General features: G+C 50.4%; 2 protein-coding genes across 5 annotated transcripts in view; one reads left to right on the forward strand and one right to left on the reverse strand.

The window, feature by feature from the left end:
• The first annotated feature begins 1,093 nt into the window (after positions 1 to 1,093).
• The window catches only part of Smim35 (small integral membrane protein 35), a 118,398-nt gene continuing 101,569 nt past the window's right edge, over positions 1,094 to 17,922 (forward strand). The window contains exons 1-2 of one of the 4 annotated variants that reach the window (XM_052758816.1): positions 1,094 to 2,134; positions 14,049 to 14,117. Coding sequence is in view for 2 of the 4 variants with exons in the window: in XM_052758792.1 (XP_052614752.1) it covers positions 13,997 to 14,117 (121 nt within the window). In the remaining 2 variants the exon portion in view is untranslated. Of the gene's footprint in view, positions 2,135 to 13,497; positions 14,118 to 17,922 lie in introns of those variants that run through there. The other 3 variants (XM_052758810.1, XM_052758792.1, XM_052758783.1) reach the window with 3 other exon arrangements.
• Tmprss4 (transmembrane serine protease 4) lies at positions 3,883 to 16,238 on the reverse strand. The gene is made up of 10 exons (XM_052758771.1): positions 15,661 to 16,238; positions 14,651 to 14,780; positions 12,067 to 12,168; positions 10,524 to 10,558; positions 8,611 to 8,770; positions 7,448 to 7,614; positions 6,484 to 6,582; positions 6,132 to 6,274; positions 4,846 to 4,995; positions 3,883 to 4,408 (listed from the first exon to the last, which is right to left on the reverse strand). Exons 1-10 carry the CDS (start codon positions 15,824 to 15,826, stop codon positions 4,397 to 4,399), a joined length of 1,164 nt encoding a protein of 387 aa, XP_052614731.1. The 5' UTR covers positions 15,827 to 16,238; the 3' UTR covers positions 3,883 to 4,396.

Genomic DNA, 17,922 nt, shown 5'->3' on the forward strand with positions numbered 1-17,922 from the left:
TGAAACTCATGAGAAGCATCAGACAGTCGGGGACAGGGAGTGGCAAGAGTGAGGTAGGAATGATAGAAGCTACCCTATAGGTCCAATCATTAGCGCAGAGGAGGAGAAAGCTCACTTTTCAACATGCAGATGGGGACCTTCATAATGGCCTAGTATGGGAGGCCATGATGATCAGAGAATGTGCCGCATCTGAGCTGTTTGGATTGGGAAGAACTTGTAAACAGGAAATGAAAACGCCTTCACAGCCAGCTGGCTCATGAGCCTGTGGGACACCGGGGTGAATGAGATCAGTCTGAGGGCTGTGGAAGCAGGAACAGTAGCATAGCTACCCATTGCCCTTTAGACAGAGGCAGAATGATCTGGGATTAGTCTCTGAGGGACTGGTTCTTATGAGCCATTAGGGACACAGGGTTAATGCTAGCCGAGATCCCTACAAGTATCAAGGTCTGGAAGACAGCAAAGGAAAGGTAGGCATTACTGAGGGGCCTTAGTATGGATGAGCCATACCAAGCTCTCACTGAGCCAGATAGAAGTGGTCAGATGAAGCTAAGCAGCAGGGATCTTAGGACTGGTGTGGGGCCGGGTGGCTCTGCTGAGCCCCGTGGTGGGTCTTTACAATGCAGAGGCTCTGACAGATCTGAATGATTTAGACCGGCATGTAAGTTGGGCTTATCAGGAAGATGTGAACAATAAGGAAAGCAGACCATGGGGCCTGCCTGGGTCACCTGAATGCAAAAGTGACAGGATTTGTGTTGAGCCTGGGCAGGAGATGGGGATGACAGGAAGCTACATACTATCCAGGTGAGCCCCAGAAGGGGTTTTAAACCTTGAACAATACTTCACTAAAGGTGTGTATGTGGTGGGTAGTGAATGAGGGCTGGACAGATAGCTCAGCTGGGGAGCCAGCACCGGTGACAGAAAGAACATGGCTTGGACACTCTAGGCTGGCCAAGCAGTGTAAGTCAGCCTTGTGGAACTCATTGGATACAGATGGATGCATAACGGCCCCACAACGGAGGGCGGGTGGTGGCGCGGACACAATGACAACGGACCCAGGATAAGGAGATGAAATGACTCATTGAAAATTATGGTGGATTATTGTGGTGTTTTGAATAAGAATGCCCCCCACCCCAGGTCCTTATATTTGAATGCTTAGTCATCAGGGAGCGGCATTAACTTGAGAAAGATTAGGAGTTGTGGCCTTGTTGGAATGGTTGGAGGAAGTGTGTCACTGGGGGTGGGCTTTGGGGTTTCAAAAGCCCAAGCCAGGTCTAGTCTCTCTCTTCCTGTTGCCTGCAGATCGGATGTAGAATTTTCAGCTACTTCTCCAGCACCCTGTCTGCCTGCACACCACTGTACTCCCCGCCATGATGATAATGGACTAAACTTCTGAAACTGTAAGCCAGCCCCAGTTAAATGCTCTCTTTTGTAGGAGTTGCGGTGGTCACAGTGTCTCCTCATAGCAATAGAATGCCGACTAAGATGATCATGGAGAGCTGGAGGAGATAGTGTTCCTCCATGCATGCTGCTGTACCCAACACGGCTCATTGACATGACAACAGATGTAAGCGGTGACATCTCCCATGTGGCCTTGGGGCTTGCTAACGTTTTATTTTAACTGTGCCCTTGACTGCTGACTCTCAAGACCAATTGGCACTTGTTTGGAACAGATGGTAGTGGGCCTTCAGAGCGGCTGTCTATCTTCTATAAAAAGTTTCATTATATAATGCTAAACCTTGAATATCTTACAGATTTGGAAAGGCATCTGGAAGAACCATAAAAAAAAAAAAGCAGCAATTAAAGAGCTTGAGTGAAGACACTGTGGGTGGAAGAGGCACACCCAAAAGCCGTAAGGTTACTGAATAGAGTCTTAGTGCAAGAGGTCGGTTACCACCCTGTAAGTCATTGGCCGGGGAAGCCTCTGAGGTCCCATAAATGGTATTGCCACTGCAGTTGGTTGCCTTCCAGAACCAAATGGCAAGTTCTTATTGTTGAAGACACCAAACACTTTGGCTGAAGGACAGAGGGAAGCGAGGATGGGGCTGATCTGGAAACTCACTCCCCGACTGCCAGGGGGGGATTGTCGACAGTCCTGCCGTTATTGACCCTGCAGGCTACACTACCAAGATACCAGGTAAGATGTGGTGCGACAGTGACGCAGTCTTTATGGGCGTGGCTCACTGCTTGCACAGGAGAGCACTCACTTTTTTTTTTTTTTTTTGGTTTTTCGAGACAGGGTTTCTCTGTGTAGCTTTGCGCCTTTCCTGGTACTCGCTTTGGAGACCAGGCTGGCCTCGAACTCACAGAGATCCGCCTGGCTCTGCCTCCCGAGTGCTGGGATTAAAGGCGTGCGCCACCACCGCCCGGCATCACTTTTAGTACTTTATAAGTCAGGACAAAAACTTGTGGCCAGAGAAGCTCCTGGCTCCAAGGTCCGGAGAAGCTATTGCTGCTGTTAAATGCATATGATATGCCTATCAAATGGCCTTCTAAACATTTATGCTTATATCCATAGATTACTGTTGCTATCAGCCTTAGTTATGGACGGGAATTTTTTTTTTTTTTTTTTTTGCTGTGGGTGGTGGTTATTGTGGAAACGTAAAACTAGCTGTTAAGAATAAGTGACAGGCTGGGCAGTAGTGGTGGTGCAAGTCTTTAATCCCAGCACTCAGGAGGCAGAGGCAGGCGGATCTCTGTGAGTTCGAGGCCAGCCCGTAAACAGAGCGAGTTCCAGGATAGCCAGGGCTACACAGAGAAACCCTGTCTTGAAAAAAAGAGTAAGTGACAATTGCTGTGGTCTAGTGAGGTGGCAGAAAATAACCACCTGTCCTGGTTAGTTTTTTGTCAACTGGACACAAGCTAGAGTCAAGTGGGAAGGAACCTCAACTGAGAAAACGCCTCCATCCATCAGTATTGCCCATATGCAAGACTGCAGGGCGCCGTCTTAATTGCTAGTTGATTGGGAAAGACCCAGTCCACTGTGGGTGGTGCTGCTCCTGTTCTGAGCCGCGTAAGGGAGTGAGATAAATGATCTGTGAGGATCAATCCAGTAAGCAGCATGCTGCCATGGCCTCTGCTTCAGTTCTTGCCTCTGGGTTCCTGTCTCGAGTCCCTGCTTTGGCTTCCCTCAGGGGTGGACTGTGATCTGTGAGTTACAAGATGAAATAATCCTTTCCTTCCCAAGTTGCTTTCGGTCATGGTGTTATATCACAGCAATGGAATCCCTAACTAAGACACCACCTGTCTAGATCAGCCCCTCTGAGGCTCTGGGGCCATCGTTGAAGAGGAGGTTAAGACAGACAGACAGACAGACAAACAAACAAAAGAGCAGGAGGAAGGGGCAGAGTGTTGTCTATATTTCCTCTGAACTGAAATACTTCTTCCTGGAAAGAGGGGGCGGTGTGCTCATAAGATATAGAAAGCTAATGAAAGGTGTAGTTTATGAAACCTACAAGGTACAAAAAGCCCAGAGAGTCATAAGACCCATGAGGCCCTTTCCAAGTATATACAAGCAATCACCAATTGCCAGGAAAGGTGGATACATAGGACAGACAGAGCGTCCATGCATCTGTCTGAATGCTGTGTGGAGAACTTCAATGAAGCCTCATTCATGTATTACATCTATGCTGGGAGTGGGCTTTTTTGGGGATACAGCTGTCTTCCAGTCACCCATGCACCCACAAGCCACCCCAATAAACTCATTGGATCAGCAATCTAGACTCCGATGGAGTCATTTCTTTGGTTTGTCCTTGGTGCCCTATTTGTGTCAAAGGGACATTTGTTCACATTTTCCGGGGAACAGTCACACAACACTGGGCCAGAGACTAGAGGTGTGGCGGTCTTAGTTGGATTCTTATCAAGCTGTCCAGGAAGTCTATGCCAAAGATTTCTCACGGCTGTTTAATGATGGCAACCACAGTGGTGAGAAGTAACAGTAACACAGTAACAGCAGCACAGTAACTCGGACCAATCCATCTTACATTGTCAGCCCATCTTGTATCTGTACAGCTCATGTTAGAACTGACCGATTTCCTACCGCAGTGGTTTTAGGAATGGGCAAAGAAGATAAAGTCCTTTCAGATCCTTTTCTCCTTGACTCAGCCCTTAGTGATCTGGACTCTCGAAGGGAGAGCCTCTTTGGCTGAATAATACATCTGAGAACTGAATCGACGGTCTGGCTTCCCTCAGTGGAATGCATGTCTCCCTGGGGTTGTGGGAGCTAGCACACCATACTTCCTTCTGGGCACTCTGCAATGTGTGTGTCTGGGTCCTTGGTCGCTGCAGGAAATACCGGAGTCGTGTTCAAGGAGGCTCTTGCCCTTGTGTCTGACTTTGAGGGATCAGGCAGTGGGCAGGTCTAAAGGGAAGGAGCTTTTGGATGTGGCGGACAGCAGTGTTACATCTCAGACTAGAATGAAAAAAGACAACAGCAAAGAGAAAGTCAGATGACCCGAAAATGACAAGCAGTGACAAGGTCAACATTATCTTCCTTTCCTAAGATCATTTTGCTCGTCTGCTCTCCCCTCCAGAGGCCAAGAAATTTCAGAACCTGGTCCACACTATTAGCATCTTCTTCGTGGAATGGGTCCAGCATTGCTCTAGTGGTAGAGAATGATAAAGCTCGGGGTTCTGCACCCTAAGGTACTTGTATTCCACAGATATTGCTAACCTAAGGAATCTCAGCTTTAATAGAGAGATTTCAGGCTGTCAGCTTGCTGGGAGGGAAATGTTTTGGGGATGGAAAAGGTTGTCAGAGCTATTTAAATCAAATCTAAGGAGGATGCATGCCCTCGGGGTAGACGTATGGAGGGAAGATTAGAATCCCCGTGGGGTTACAACACTCACCTTCCGCACATTGTAGACCCAATTGAGATAGGCAGTGACCTTGGTGTACACTCCAGGGGTACTTGGGCTCCCACAGCCATGGCCCCAGCTCACAATGCCTACCACCTGCCACTGGTCAGAGTGGTACATCAAAGGCCCGCCACTGTCACCCTGTGAAAAGCCAGGACAGGAGCTGCTGGGGAGGGCAGGCCAGGCTAAGGGTGGCCTTCTTCTTCCTCCTGTCCCTGAACTGGCCCATCTGTTCCCCTGCATTCTCCATGGCTCTGTGCATGCTGACTTCTCTACCCTCCTTCTTGCTCACATTATTCAGCGCTCTTTACTCTTAAGGAAAAAAAAAAAAAAAAGGCCCATTGGTGGGCAACTAAGTTGAGGGCAAGCTGCCTGTCTTATCAGAGGGTCGTAAGTCACACTAGCAAATAGAATTTTGTTTAGTCCGGCAGTTCCTACATCTATTGAACCACTAACGGAGTGCCTGGTTATGTTTGGGCCTGTTTCAGATAACCGAGGTTCAATTAACTGGGAAAAAGATCCTCACCCCTGGGGAGTTTATGATCAAATAGGTTGGCAGAGCCAATAAGTGAGCAGATGACAAAATGAAGTGGTGAAAAACACACTCACTGCCTCTCTCCGGGCTCAGTAATTCTGCAGCCTGCTTGCCTGCTTGCATATTCTCTCTGTGGCCACCATGAGTTCCTGGAGGGCAGACACTGTCTCTAAATCTGCTGTTCATGGCCTCCAAGAGATGGCTGAGACAGCCAGCTCTTGAATGAGTGTTTTAGCGTCTGGAGATGGGAGTAGGCTGAGAGGTTTGAATAAAAATGGCTCCAAAGATTCTCCAGCGGTATGGGGTGGTAAGAAGGTACGTAGGAGCGGCTTAGAAGTCCTGGTGGCCATGGAGACAGGAGAGGGGACATGTACCAAAGCTCACCTAGCATGAAATGCTTTTTCAGGTGTAGCAGTGTAGGGGTAGTCACAGAGGACATAGACCTGGTCATTGTCCTCAAAGGGATCATAAATGATGGGAAGTGAGGGTGGAGAAGGTCGTAATGCCATCTTTATATGTGAAATATACATGCAGATTCTTCTGCTCACCTAGCTCCATCTATCCATCTACCCACCCATCCATTCTTCTATCTTTATCAGACTATGTTCCTGCCTTCCTTTACCATACACAGACCACTACAATCTGCAAGGCTTCGTGTGGGCACGCAGTTGGTAGATTTTCACATCTCTCTGGGACCTACACCCCTATTCACAGAACTCCCCACGGTCTTTGGAGGACCCACCTGGCAGGTGTCCACGCCACCTTGTGGGACACCTGCACACAGCATCTCCTCGGTGACTTCTCCCTGGTAGGCATCCTCTGCGTTGCACCGTGTGCTGTCAATGACCTGGACTGATGCCTGTAGCAGTACGTCAGACATCTCCCCTGGGAGGTTGAAAACACATTTCCTTGTCCTTTACCCTCAGCCCAGACTAACTCTCTGGGCCACCAACATTCTTTGATGGCCGGAATTTTGATACATGGTCAGCCAGGGTGGGCTTCTCTAAAGGATGTTCCTCTTTCTTATGACTAATGGGAGAGGGTGATAAGATATCCTCAGGCAAGGTCTCTGAGGTCCAGAGCCCAAGACTCACCTCCATTTTGCTCTGTAAAGCCCCATCCAATGACCCAGAGTGGTGTGGCTGGGATGAGCTCTTCATCATAGAAGGGCAGGCAGATGGGCCTGACGGTGTCTGTCAGGAACAGAGAGGGAGAGGGAGACCCTATATTAGGGTTGTTTTTTCATTTTCTATATTTTGTGCTTTTCCATCTTGGGGGTCCTGCTGGTCTAAGTGAGACTAGATTAGCTAATTCTTAGAGAGAACCAGTCACTTGTCAGTGAGGCCCTTAATATCTAAACTAGTTAATCTGGAGCCCACACTCTTGACCTCACTCACCATCGCCCCAACTCTCACAAGCCAAGCCAGTGTTTTTCTCTACCCTAAATCACCCCAGGTCTAGATCCTAAACCTCTGGAGATCAGTCTCTGCAGTGTAGACAACTATCCTCGTTTTCCAGTTCCAAGCATGCTCAAACTTGCCTACCCAACCTTCCTCCTGCGGTCTGGAGCCACAGGCACCACTTGGGCTGTCCCCTGCCCCTCCTCCGCCCTTTCTATCTTCTGCTACACGCACATGCACACACACAAACACACACAAAGAAAAGCCCAGGAAATACTAGGTTCCTTGTTCCTGGAGGAACAGAAGCAGAAACACAGTGACCTTTGGCAGGGTTACTGTACAAGGTCTTGAGCACCGATCAGGGGTAAGACACGGACTAGGCAGTTCTTTTAAAAAGGCCCTAACAACTCCAAAATCAGATGACCGGGATCTTCGAAATGGAGCAAACAGATCTGGAAGAATCTCTGCCAGGGAAAGGTGTGAATGTCAGCTGACAGCCAAGGCAGGTCCCAAGGCACCAGAGACGTCGAGATAATACATTAGTTGGACACCCGGGGGCAAGCTGAGGTCTTGAGAAGGAACGTGATGTGTCCAGCTGCTTAGCAGAGTGGGAGTAAGGATAATCTGAGGGGCTCTGTTCCCAGGGACCACCTCTCACCTGAGAATGTGAGTGGCGACTGCAGCTTGACAAGGGCGATGTCCTTCTCTTTGGGGTGCAGGGCATTGTGCTCGGTGACGAAGATCTTGGCCACGGGCAAAGATGGAAAGTGGCTCAGTTTGTTTGAGCCAACCCTCACCTTCCAGTTGGACACATCAAGATACTTCCTAGGGATGGGGATGGCTAGATCAGGCGGGAGCCAATCACACTGAGGCTTTACCTGGGGCTAGGTCTCCAGGTCTGTTGATGCTCTGGGAGATCACAGGATGGGCACAGAAGTAGTGGAGAAGGGCAGTCTAAGGAGCCATCTTCCTGAAGCCAGATTATAAAAGGAGATATGGTTCTTTTCTTCATTAAAAGGGCCCAAGGAAACTTCTACCTGGAGGCCTTGGGAAGAGACTGCCTCATTCCTGGGCCTTGGAGTCCTGCCAGTCTCCCCTCCACCCTTGGTCTTGTCTAGGCTACTTGCATTGTGGTCCGTTGAGCCATGGGCTAATGTTCATTCTTCTCCAGGCCAGGCCCTGCCTGTGCACAGGGAACTTTCCCCAGGAGTGGGCTTAGAGCTCCTGTCAGTCTCAAAAAGGTGAAAAATCCTTGGCTGGACCGAGGTACCTTGAAGGTGACAACAGGGTCTATGTGATGCTCAGGATCTGAAGGGGGGTGGTTCTTGGTACTCACTGGATGCTGAATGAAATGGATGAATGAGAGTAAAGAGGGCCTGAGTGTAACCGTTCCCCAAGGCCTGGCCAGCTCCCTCTCTGCTGGACCAAATGATAATCTATACTTGGTTCAGTTTCTGGACCATAGGTAGTGACCCTGGGAGCCATTTTCTGGAAGAAGACTGGCAAAGAAGAGTCATGTTCTTGGGAGCACAGATGTGTGGGGAGAACTTCTGTAGCAGGAGTAGAATGGGCTCACTGTGGGGTGAGGGCCCTGGGTACCTGAAGCTTTTCACCCAACAGAGTCCAACCTTGGAGATCAGCACTCTCGGCACAGATCCCTAGTACCTAACAAGGACATCGTGGCCAGTGTCTCGTCTTATTGCTGCACCCCAGCAATGGTTTCCAGGGGAGACTGGAGGCCATAGTCAGGAAACAAGCCAGGAGGCTGGCTCCCTCCACGTCCTCTATCCCTCCTGGCCTCCTCATAGCTAGGAGTCTTACCTGAAGCAGTGAGCTGCTGTGAGGATCCAGTTGGGATCCAGGATGCTCCCACCACAGACGTGCTGCCTGTCATACTGGATGCTGACCTGCCACGGCCAGGAATCCGCAGAGGCCTCCACCCCGCCCACCACGCGAGGAGTCTTCAGGCTCCTTCCACATTCTGGACCCGGTGGAGAAAAGGGGAGGAGGGAGAAGTCAGGTTTCTGGGGAGCCCCTCCCCACCAAAAGTCCTGGAGCAGGGCCCTCAGGAATGGTACTGGATGGGGAGAACCCACTCACGCCAGTTCTGAATCATTCACCGGGAGAAAACAAGCATGACGTCACAGGTTTCCCTGAACCCCCCCCCCCCACACTTTGCGTGTGTTTAGGAATTTAGATTTTTGAACATGGGTGTGTCCACTGTGTTTGCAGTTTATCATCTTCAAAACAAACAAGGGTGCAGAGTCATGAATTCTGAAAGCCCTGACCAAACAGAGCAGTCCCTAGATGCTTGCCACTGAGTAAACAAATAGTCACAAGTTACTTTGGTATCAGGAACTTAGATTGAATTTCTAGAAACTGGGTTTCTTCCCTCTGTTAAGGGAGGTTGTCCATTGGCCATCCTGTCTCCTTCTGACCTACCTTTCACATCTGACCTTTGAACTTGAGTTAAAAATCTTCAATGTTAGGGCTGGAGAGATGGCTCAGTGGCTAAGGGTGCCTCAGTTTGGCTCCCAGCACCCCCCAACAGGCAGCTCACAACTGCTTCTAACTCCAGCTCAGGGGATCTGACGCCCTCTACTGGTCTCCACAGGTGTTGCATGCACATGCTCATACCCACCCCATAATTAAAGAAAAATCTAAAAACTAAAAACAAAACAAATCTCCAGTGCCATCTCTTTACCCTGTTCCGTGCCTCTCTGGCCTTGTGAACACTCCATGCCATGATGATACTTCCAAGGGGAAGCTTTCCCACTGTCTCTCTCTTACCTAGCCCTGTTCCTGCCAAACGCTATCTGGTTCAACCCTGCTTTCAACTTGCCCCCTTGCTCACTCACTCAGAGCTTCTTGGTTGGCAAGATGGGGGTCTAGATTCTTCTGGACTGCTTCCCACGGTCTTTAGATAAAGCTCTGTCCAGCTAGTGCCCTGATTGGAAGTCCCTAGAACACTTGGGCTATAGTTTGAGTTTGCCTCCCCAAAGGTGGCAGCTTAGCCCTGAAGTGGTGGTGATTAGGTGGTGTGGTGGGTTCTTTAAGAAGCAGGGCCTAGTGGCCCTTAGGTCATCAGAGTAGCGCCCTCTCCAGGGGGTAAGCAGTTTTCGGGGCTCCTTGAGCTCCTGTGAGAACTTAGGACCGGACAGAGTCCACCCTGAATTGCTGCTGTCTGGTTCCTTCTTCCATCCACCTTCCATGATGATTCACCAGCCAGCGACAGGGCCCCACTTGAGGACAAACCAAGGTGGCTTTCTGGTCTTAGACCTCCAGGTACTAAAACTGTAAGCTAAGTAAAACTCTCCTTTACACTGTTATCCCGCCTCCAATATTTCATTATGGTAATAAAAATCTAATATGGAGCCGGGCGGTGGTGGCGCGCGCCTTTAATCCCAGCACTCGGGAGGCAGAGGCAGGCGGATCTCTGTGAGTTCGAGGCCAGCCTGGGCTACCAAGTGAGTTCCAGGAAAGGCGCAAAGCTACACAGAGAAACCCTGTCTTGAAAAACCAAAAAAAAAAAAAAAAAAAAAAAAAAAATCTAATATGCTCAGGTCATGGGCTGTGAGCAGATGATGGAAGGGAGTTCTTAGCGTCAACTGCTTGAAGAGATGCTAAGCCCAAACAGTGGGGCTTAGAGACCAGGAGAGCCATGAAGATGAAGGCCTTTCCTCTTGCCCATTGGTGGCCTAGGCCCCACACCCTAGGAGATGGGGTGTACTCACCAAGGCAGCTCAGGGAAACCAGGGAAAGGCAGGGCCTGAAAGAGAGACACAGGCTGGAACTCAGCCCTTGCGACACTGCTGATTCAACCTGGTCCCCCAGTACTGGGGAACCCCAGAACCTTCATCATGGGCCTGTGGAGAACTGCATTGATACTCAGTAGGGTTCTATTTGATTCAGCACCCCCATTGCTGTGCCTGCACCCATCACGTATGAAGCCGTGGCCAGTGCGAAGGCAGCCTGGGGCAGGAAGGGAGCAGTACCAGCTGTGGTGGAATACTTAACTATGTGAAAGTGTGTTACATTTGCTTGTGCTGCATTTGTTTATGTCAAGCTGTGTTGCTGTTTCACCTTGCCTGCCCAAGGCACCTGATTGGTCTAATAAAAAGGTGAACGGCCAATAGCTAGTCAGGAGAGGGATAGGCGGGGCTGGTGGGCAGAGAGAATAAATAGGAGAAGAGGTGTGTGTGTGTGTGTGTGTGTGTGTGTGTGTGTGTGTGTGTACACATATGTGTACGTATATGTATGAGAGAGAGAGAGAGAGAGAGAGAGAGAGAGAGAGAGAGAGAGAGAGAGAACAGGAGAACGAAGGAGAAAGAAAGAGAGAGACACCTGGGGCCAGAAGCTAGGCAGCCACCAGCCAGAAGTGAGAATCAGTGAAAGCAAGATATACAGGAAGAAAGGGGGAGAGAGAGAGAGAGAGAGAGAGAGAGAGAGAGAGAGAGAGAGAGAAAGGAAGGAAGGAAGGAAGGAAGGAAAGAAGGAAGGAAGGAAGGAAAGAAAGGTAAAAAACCCTGAGACAAAACATAGATGAAGAGAAACAGGTAAAGTTATAAGAGCTAGTCGGACAAGCCTAAGCTAGGCTGAGCATTCGTAACTAATAGGAAGTCTCCGTGTCGTGATTTGGGAGCGGGTGGGTGGCCTAAAAGAAAGAAGCCTGCTACAATCGGCCACACTGCAGCCCTTTCAAACAGAACAGGATTTTGGTGGAATCACAGATAGTCACTCTACTACCAGCTCTGTCCCTGCCAAGATCTGCTGTGGCAAGCATCTGTCCTGTATCCTGAATGCTAAGAAGACAGCTGCCCTGGGAGCCTCTGCTGCCTCACAGCAGGTTTTGTTTGGATTCAGCTGTGCTCCAACGAGGTGGTGAAGCAAGGGCTGGGGAGCCTTCTTTGGAGCATCAGAAGGTGCTGCTCTGGCCTGAGGATGTGATGGAGAAGGACAAAGTGATGTTTGGGCTCTTGTCTACCAGGCAACTCATTAAGGAACAGTGGAAGGAACAGTCTTGACTGTTTAGGCAGATAGAAGGTCATTGTTCACTCCTCTGCCTTTGAGCAGGACAACACACATTGTATCCAAAAAAAAAAAAAAAAAAAAAAAAAGAGTCAACAGAGAATACCCTCTGAATCCATAACCCTGGATGTTTAATGGGCTGCTTAGCTAGTTCTTCCTGTTGTCTGGCTCGTGTTCCTCTTGCTGCAGCCATGAGCGGCTTTCAGTGGTAGTTGGCTTCTGTAGGTCAGAAGGCTTCTGCTCACTTACCCACTGACGTTCTTCATCTGAAGCTCCTGGCTGTTTCCTGTGACTTGAGCTACAGTGAGATTCTGGTCCGGGCCAATCTCCACGGCTCTGAAAGTGGGTCGGCTGTGTAGGGAGAGCACTGTGAGCTGGGGCAGAGGCTGGAACCCCGAGGGAGGGAGAGCCCCCATTTCCCGGGAGAGAGGGAGGCGGGGCGACACAGGTGGGCTGGGTTAGTGGGCGGAGCTGGCTTTGCTGGGTCACAGGAACATTCCCAAGGCAAGGCAGAGCTCAGCCCAAGACAGGCTGCTGTGGTTTTGCTTTCTTGGGCAGAGACTCCTGGTCCAGAACCCAGGGCGCTGCAGAAAGGCTAGAGATCCGCTTTCCTCACACCCAGCTCTGTCCCTGTCCCCAGCATCTCTTTAGGTTCACATCAGTGGGAGCAAAGAAGCAAAAGGACCCAGATGAACTCCTGTCTTAGCACGGAGGGAACTGGAACATGGATATCTGGTTTTCCAGACAGGGGACCTGGTTTGTCTTCCATAGTGTTTTCAAGACGGGAGAAGCCTGGGTCCGTTTTCTCAGAGGAGTCCAGGTGGAGCTTTCTGAAACTTGAACTGCCCTCTCCCTTCCCCTCTGCTAATCCATGTTTGCCTTCTTTCAAACCCTGGATTTAAATCTTCCTCCTCCAGGAAGCCTTCCCTAACTGCTCTGCTCTGGCCCTTTCTTCACCAAACACACCCCTTCCAAATCGCCCCTCCCGGTACAAGCTTTGCACAGAGCTCTGGGGTCAATCCACATCCCAGGCTGGCTGGTCCACACTCAGGTAGGAATTCGAGCACATTCTGGGATGACCAGAGCCCGTTATCCTCAAGACCTAAGTTCTTGCGTGCTGGCTCTGACGCCATTTTGGTGTACGACCTTGGGCAGGTCACTTTTGTCCTCACACCCAGCTCTGAGTCCTGATTTTTCTCCTCTATAAAATGATGCATGCACCAGGGGTTCTTCCTACACTGGACTACCTATGGTTTTGTGTTCCTAGGTAAGAAAGGCTTCCTTCCAATCCAGGCAAAGGAAAAATTAAGAGACTTGAGCAGAGAGCTTAGTCCAAGGAGAGAGGATGCTGGCGGTAAACATACCCAGGACAGCGATACAGCCCGATGAGTAATTTAATGAACTTTGATATCATATAGCCCCAGAGGCCAGGTAGCTCGGTGCCTCAGTGCTCTCCAGAAAGGCAGAAATTCCGGGAGGCTATCACCTTAAGAACCTCAGGAAACCCCCAGGTTTCATAACGGAGACTCAGCCTGCAGTGTGCAGTCCAGCTGACGCTGCAGTGGAGGAGGGGCTGGCTGCGGCAGAGAGGGACAGCAGGTGCTGGGCATGCCTCCTGCTGTCCTTCCAAAGGAAGGGGAGGGGTGTCCCTTTCGGGGGGGTGGTGGTGTTGGGAGCTCCACTCAGAGGGGAGAGAGCAGAAACTATAACCAAGAACCAGCAGGGACAGAGGCCAGATGAGTTCATTCTGGCTGCCCAAAGCATCTCTTGGACAAAACCTTAAGGCTGCCTTAGGGATCTCTGGAGAGAACTCTGTGATCAACTGGCAATGTCTGTCTAGTAATCATTGTTTCTGTCTTGTCTCTGGGCTCAGTCTCTTAGGGTCCCAAGGAAGTTCAGCTTGCCAGGGAGAGTGGAATCCCTCTTTGCAGCGGAACACCTGGCTCCTGGAGGGATCAATTCTCACTTCTTCCTTCACTGATGAAGCCTTTTGAGTAGAGAGAATTCCCAATCTACAAGCAGACACTATGAGAGCTTGTGGTGTCCAGGATCAGGGATGTGGGCAGATTCTAGCTCTCTACCTCCCAGCTTCTGCCTAAGCAAGCTACTGACTCTTTCAGAACCTACTTGCAACACACATTTAATAATAACTGCGCTTTGAGCTTTCTGCCAAGATCAAATGAATATAAATATATGTGATGCTAATTACCCTTCATGTACCTCCACTCCAGATTTGGACCTGCTCCTACGGTTCACTGAGAGAGCTGGGGCTGCTGCTGCCGGGCCCCCAACAGAATCAGGCGAGTCCTTGCTAATTTTGTTTTCCAGTGCTGGGAATGGAACCCAGGGCTTTGCCTGTGCCAGGCAAGCTCTCTACCACTGAGCCACACCCCCACTCTTCCTTTCTGCTAAATTTTAACCAAGAGGACTTTGCATATGTAAATTAGTGTTATGGTCAGGGACTTTGTACCAAAGGACAAAGGAGCGAGAACTGGGGAGAAAAGAGCTCCATCCTCCTCTAGTGAGATGGGCGTTACTTCCTCTGGCTGAGGTCCGGGGAAGCTGAGGTCCGGGGATTAACCTTCATGCAAGTTGTAAGTGAAAGTGCTGGGGCTCAAACACAGTTCTGTAAGAATCCCATGCCTGTGGTTTTAGGGAAGAGGGAGGAAGAGGGGAAGAGAAAAAGAGAAAGGAAGGGAGGGAGGGAGTGGGGAAGAGAAGGAGGAAGGAAGGAAGGAAGGAAGGAAGGAAGGAAGGAAGGACAGAAGGCAGGCAAAGGAGAGCAGAGGCTGCTGGGGTGAGGTGATAGCCCCCTAGAGCCTTGGTTGGATACCTGTCGTAGCCCATCTGTCTGCAGGCCGTCTCAGCCAGTGCTTCCGTGAAGGTGTCAAAACAGGCAGAGGCCCAGGTCCCCGTGGCCGCATCCAGCACCTGCAGGGTTGATCGGTCCTTGGAGAGGCGGACTGGGAGGGAAGGAGCCTGGGTCAGCTGGAGGGTGGGGCCTCTCTAGACCAGCCCCCCCTCCATTGCTCCCAACCCAGAACTGATGACCTGGTCAACATCAAGTGAAGTTCTTCCAGTTGACCAGAGTCTGATTTGGATGACAGCTAGGGGGAAACCTGACCAGCTGCCTAGAGACAATGATTGACAGCCTCTCTTTTTGCTCGTATAGGTATCAGTTTTGATGAGCAGTGACATCATTGCTCTACCATGGCCCACACAGCTTGCCCAGTCTGGGGAAACATCTCAGCCAGGGACCTGACAGCTTCTGCATGGAAGGTCAGAGAGGGTGTTTAAGTGAAGACTTCTATTAGTGTTAGCGTGGCAGGAGCCCATGGGTATTTGACTATACTAAGTAACAGTCAATATGCAGGAAGTCACTAGCCCTGCTCCCAAAGGGTCTCATTACCTGTCTTCTGGGCTCAGTGTTAGTGGCTCAGTCCAAGCTAGCTGATCCCGATTTTCACACTTGAAACATTTGTTCCTCCAGTGGCCTCCCCTGCCCTGTTCCCTAGCAGGTTTCAGTAAACACAATGAATGGAAGGGTGGCTAGCTGGTTAAGTGACATGGTGACCATGTTTGTAGTCTCACTGAGATATCAAAGAGGAACCAAGCAGGTACAGCCAGCATAGCATTGACTATACTTTCCTGTCCCCTCAGGGCCATTAGTTAACCCTTTCTGAATGTGTGTCCTGTCCAGTGCTGGGACCTAAAGGTAGATGTGCCATGATCTTGCTCCTGGGGACCTTCTCCTGTAGGGCTAGACACTGACTTAGAAGTGGGCAGAGGCCACCACTGAGCATCCTTCTCCCATCACTCCTGCCCTTCAGTCCCTGGACTCACCTGCCACTCCAGGCTTCTCAGGGAAGTTCGTGACACAGTGCTCCTCATCCTCCCCCGAGGCACAGTCAAGGTGGCCATCACACACCTGTCCCCTTGGAATGAAGGTCAGGGGACTTCCACAGATGAAGTAGTGTTTATCCAGAGCCACCTTGACTGGAAGGCACATGAGGGAAAGGCAGAGAGGGCTGGGGTCAAGCGGGCAGAGAGAGGCTGCTTTTTCTAAAAGTCACGTTGGCTGGAGACAGGCAGCCAATTTTAAAAATAAATTATTTATTTATTGTGTGTGGTTGTGTGTCTCTGACTGGAGGTCAGAGGGCAACCTTTGGGGGTTGGTTTCAAGTGTTCTGTTACAACCATAGAAAGCTGCCCAACACAACCACATCAGGTTGGGCCAGCCAATGTCCAGAAGAAATGATTCGGGGTTTTATACATCTACAACCACCCCAGGCTCTCAAGGATCGAGGTGGTGCTTGAACTGTGAATACCCCTTTGTTACTACAATGAGGATCTGCTCAGCTGGAAAACTGGGGTCCTGTGCCAGCCTCTGTGGACTCCTGAGCCTCAGTGTCCAAGTGTAGAATAAAGGGTTAAAGCAGAGACTCTCTGTGTGTCATCAATGGGTGGTATCTGCTGCTAGTGTAAAGGTCCTCCCAGCCCTAAGAATAGGCTCTCCAAAGACCAGCCATACCTGGGTCGTACAGGCACTACATATCTTGGGTCTCGGCTCTGCCTGCTACACGCTTTTGGTTTTAAAATCCAGGTTCTTCACATAAGGAAGTTCATTATTGCTCATGATGCTTAAAGGCATTCCATAGTGTGTGTGGGGGGGACTCAATGGACTTCTTCATGGACACACAGGTTCAAATGATAGAGCCGAGATCCCCACCCCTGCTTCCCAATCTTATCTCCTATTCCCTGCTGTGAGAGCTGTGGTCAGTCCCTGCTTTAACTGTGGGAATCACTGTCACAGAGTGGGCTGCCCCAGATCACACCAGGGCTAATGCCCTGGCTGAAATGAAGACTGAGCTGAGGTGAGCAGAGGGTTCCGTCTGCCTGGCCCTCTTCCCTGGTCTCTCTTGTCCCTTCTCTCTTTACAGGCAGACCTGCTCTCCAACCTGCCAGACAGTAGGGTTGCACAGACACTCTGTTCAGCCCTCCCCACCCTACCCCTCCGCCAGCTGTCATTTTGCAGAAGATGGGAAGGAGGCGGCTGGGGGTGGGCACCTCTGCAACTGCCTGTGTGGGCTGGGAATGGGTGCCACGTGTACAGCAACCATCTGGAAGTGAAGCCATCTGGGAGAACCGGGGGATGCGCTCACCTTCCCCTTTTGCTTAGAAGGCTCCCTTCAAGGCAGGGGTGGATACGTGAGGCATGAGGATTCATTTTTCCCCCCAAAGCCTTGTGCAGATCACTTGCCTATGACTGTGGGGGTGGGAGGATGGGTAAGGGCTGCGGCTTACTGAGGGGGTGAGGGGGGTGAAAGCCGGGTGGGGGCTGTAACTCACTGAGGAAGGCTGCAATCACGATGGCCAACAGGCTCAGCAGCACTGCGATGATGGGGATCCCCACCTTTTTGAAGGTCTCCAGGGGCCTGCGGGGCTTGCGAAAGGCAGTGATGTCTGCAAAGAGAAGGAGACAGAGGAAAGGAGTGTGCAGTCAGCACTCGGAGCCCATCCCTCTCAAGGCCCCTAGTCTGCATCGGGATGCCCTGGGGATGGCTTTGGTTGGTGGGGATTATCCCTGCAGGCAAGGCTGGGATTTAGGAACATGTTCTCACCCACCTCCCCTCCCTTGCCCAGATTTACCTATCTTTCGTAACCACTCCTCAGTTGAGCTGCCACCTCCCCTTGTCTTGCCCTAGCCTGTACAAGAGGATGTCATTCTTGCCTTATCTGACCTTTCCCTGCCCTGGGAGGGGTCCAAGCTCATCAGGCATGTACTTGGGCACCTACCATGATATATATGATATATTATCATTTGTCCTTCCCCGTTCTTGAATATATTTTTAATTGACACATAATTGTATTTATGGGGTATAGTTTAACATTTCAACACATGTATGTAATACATAAGACTTACGTGTGTGTGTGTGTGTGTGTGTGTGTGTGTGTGTGTGTGTGTGTGTGTGTGTTGAGAATATCCAGAATTCTCCCACTGGCTCTTTTAGAACACCAAATGTTGTTGACTGCATTCCCCGCTTGCACCCCTGCACCAACCCTCAGTGCTACAGAAGATTAGAGTTTATTCCTCTTATCCATTTG

The sequence above is a fragment of the Peromyscus californicus genome, unplaced genomic scaffold (genome assembly GCF_007827085.1).
Source record: "Peromyscus californicus insignis strain IS unplaced genomic scaffold, ASM782708v3 Scaffold_11__1_contigs__length_118956290, whole genome shotgun sequence".
In the NCBI taxonomy this organism is placed as follows: domain Eukaryota; kingdom Metazoa; phylum Chordata; class Mammalia; order Rodentia; family Cricetidae; genus Peromyscus; species Peromyscus californicus.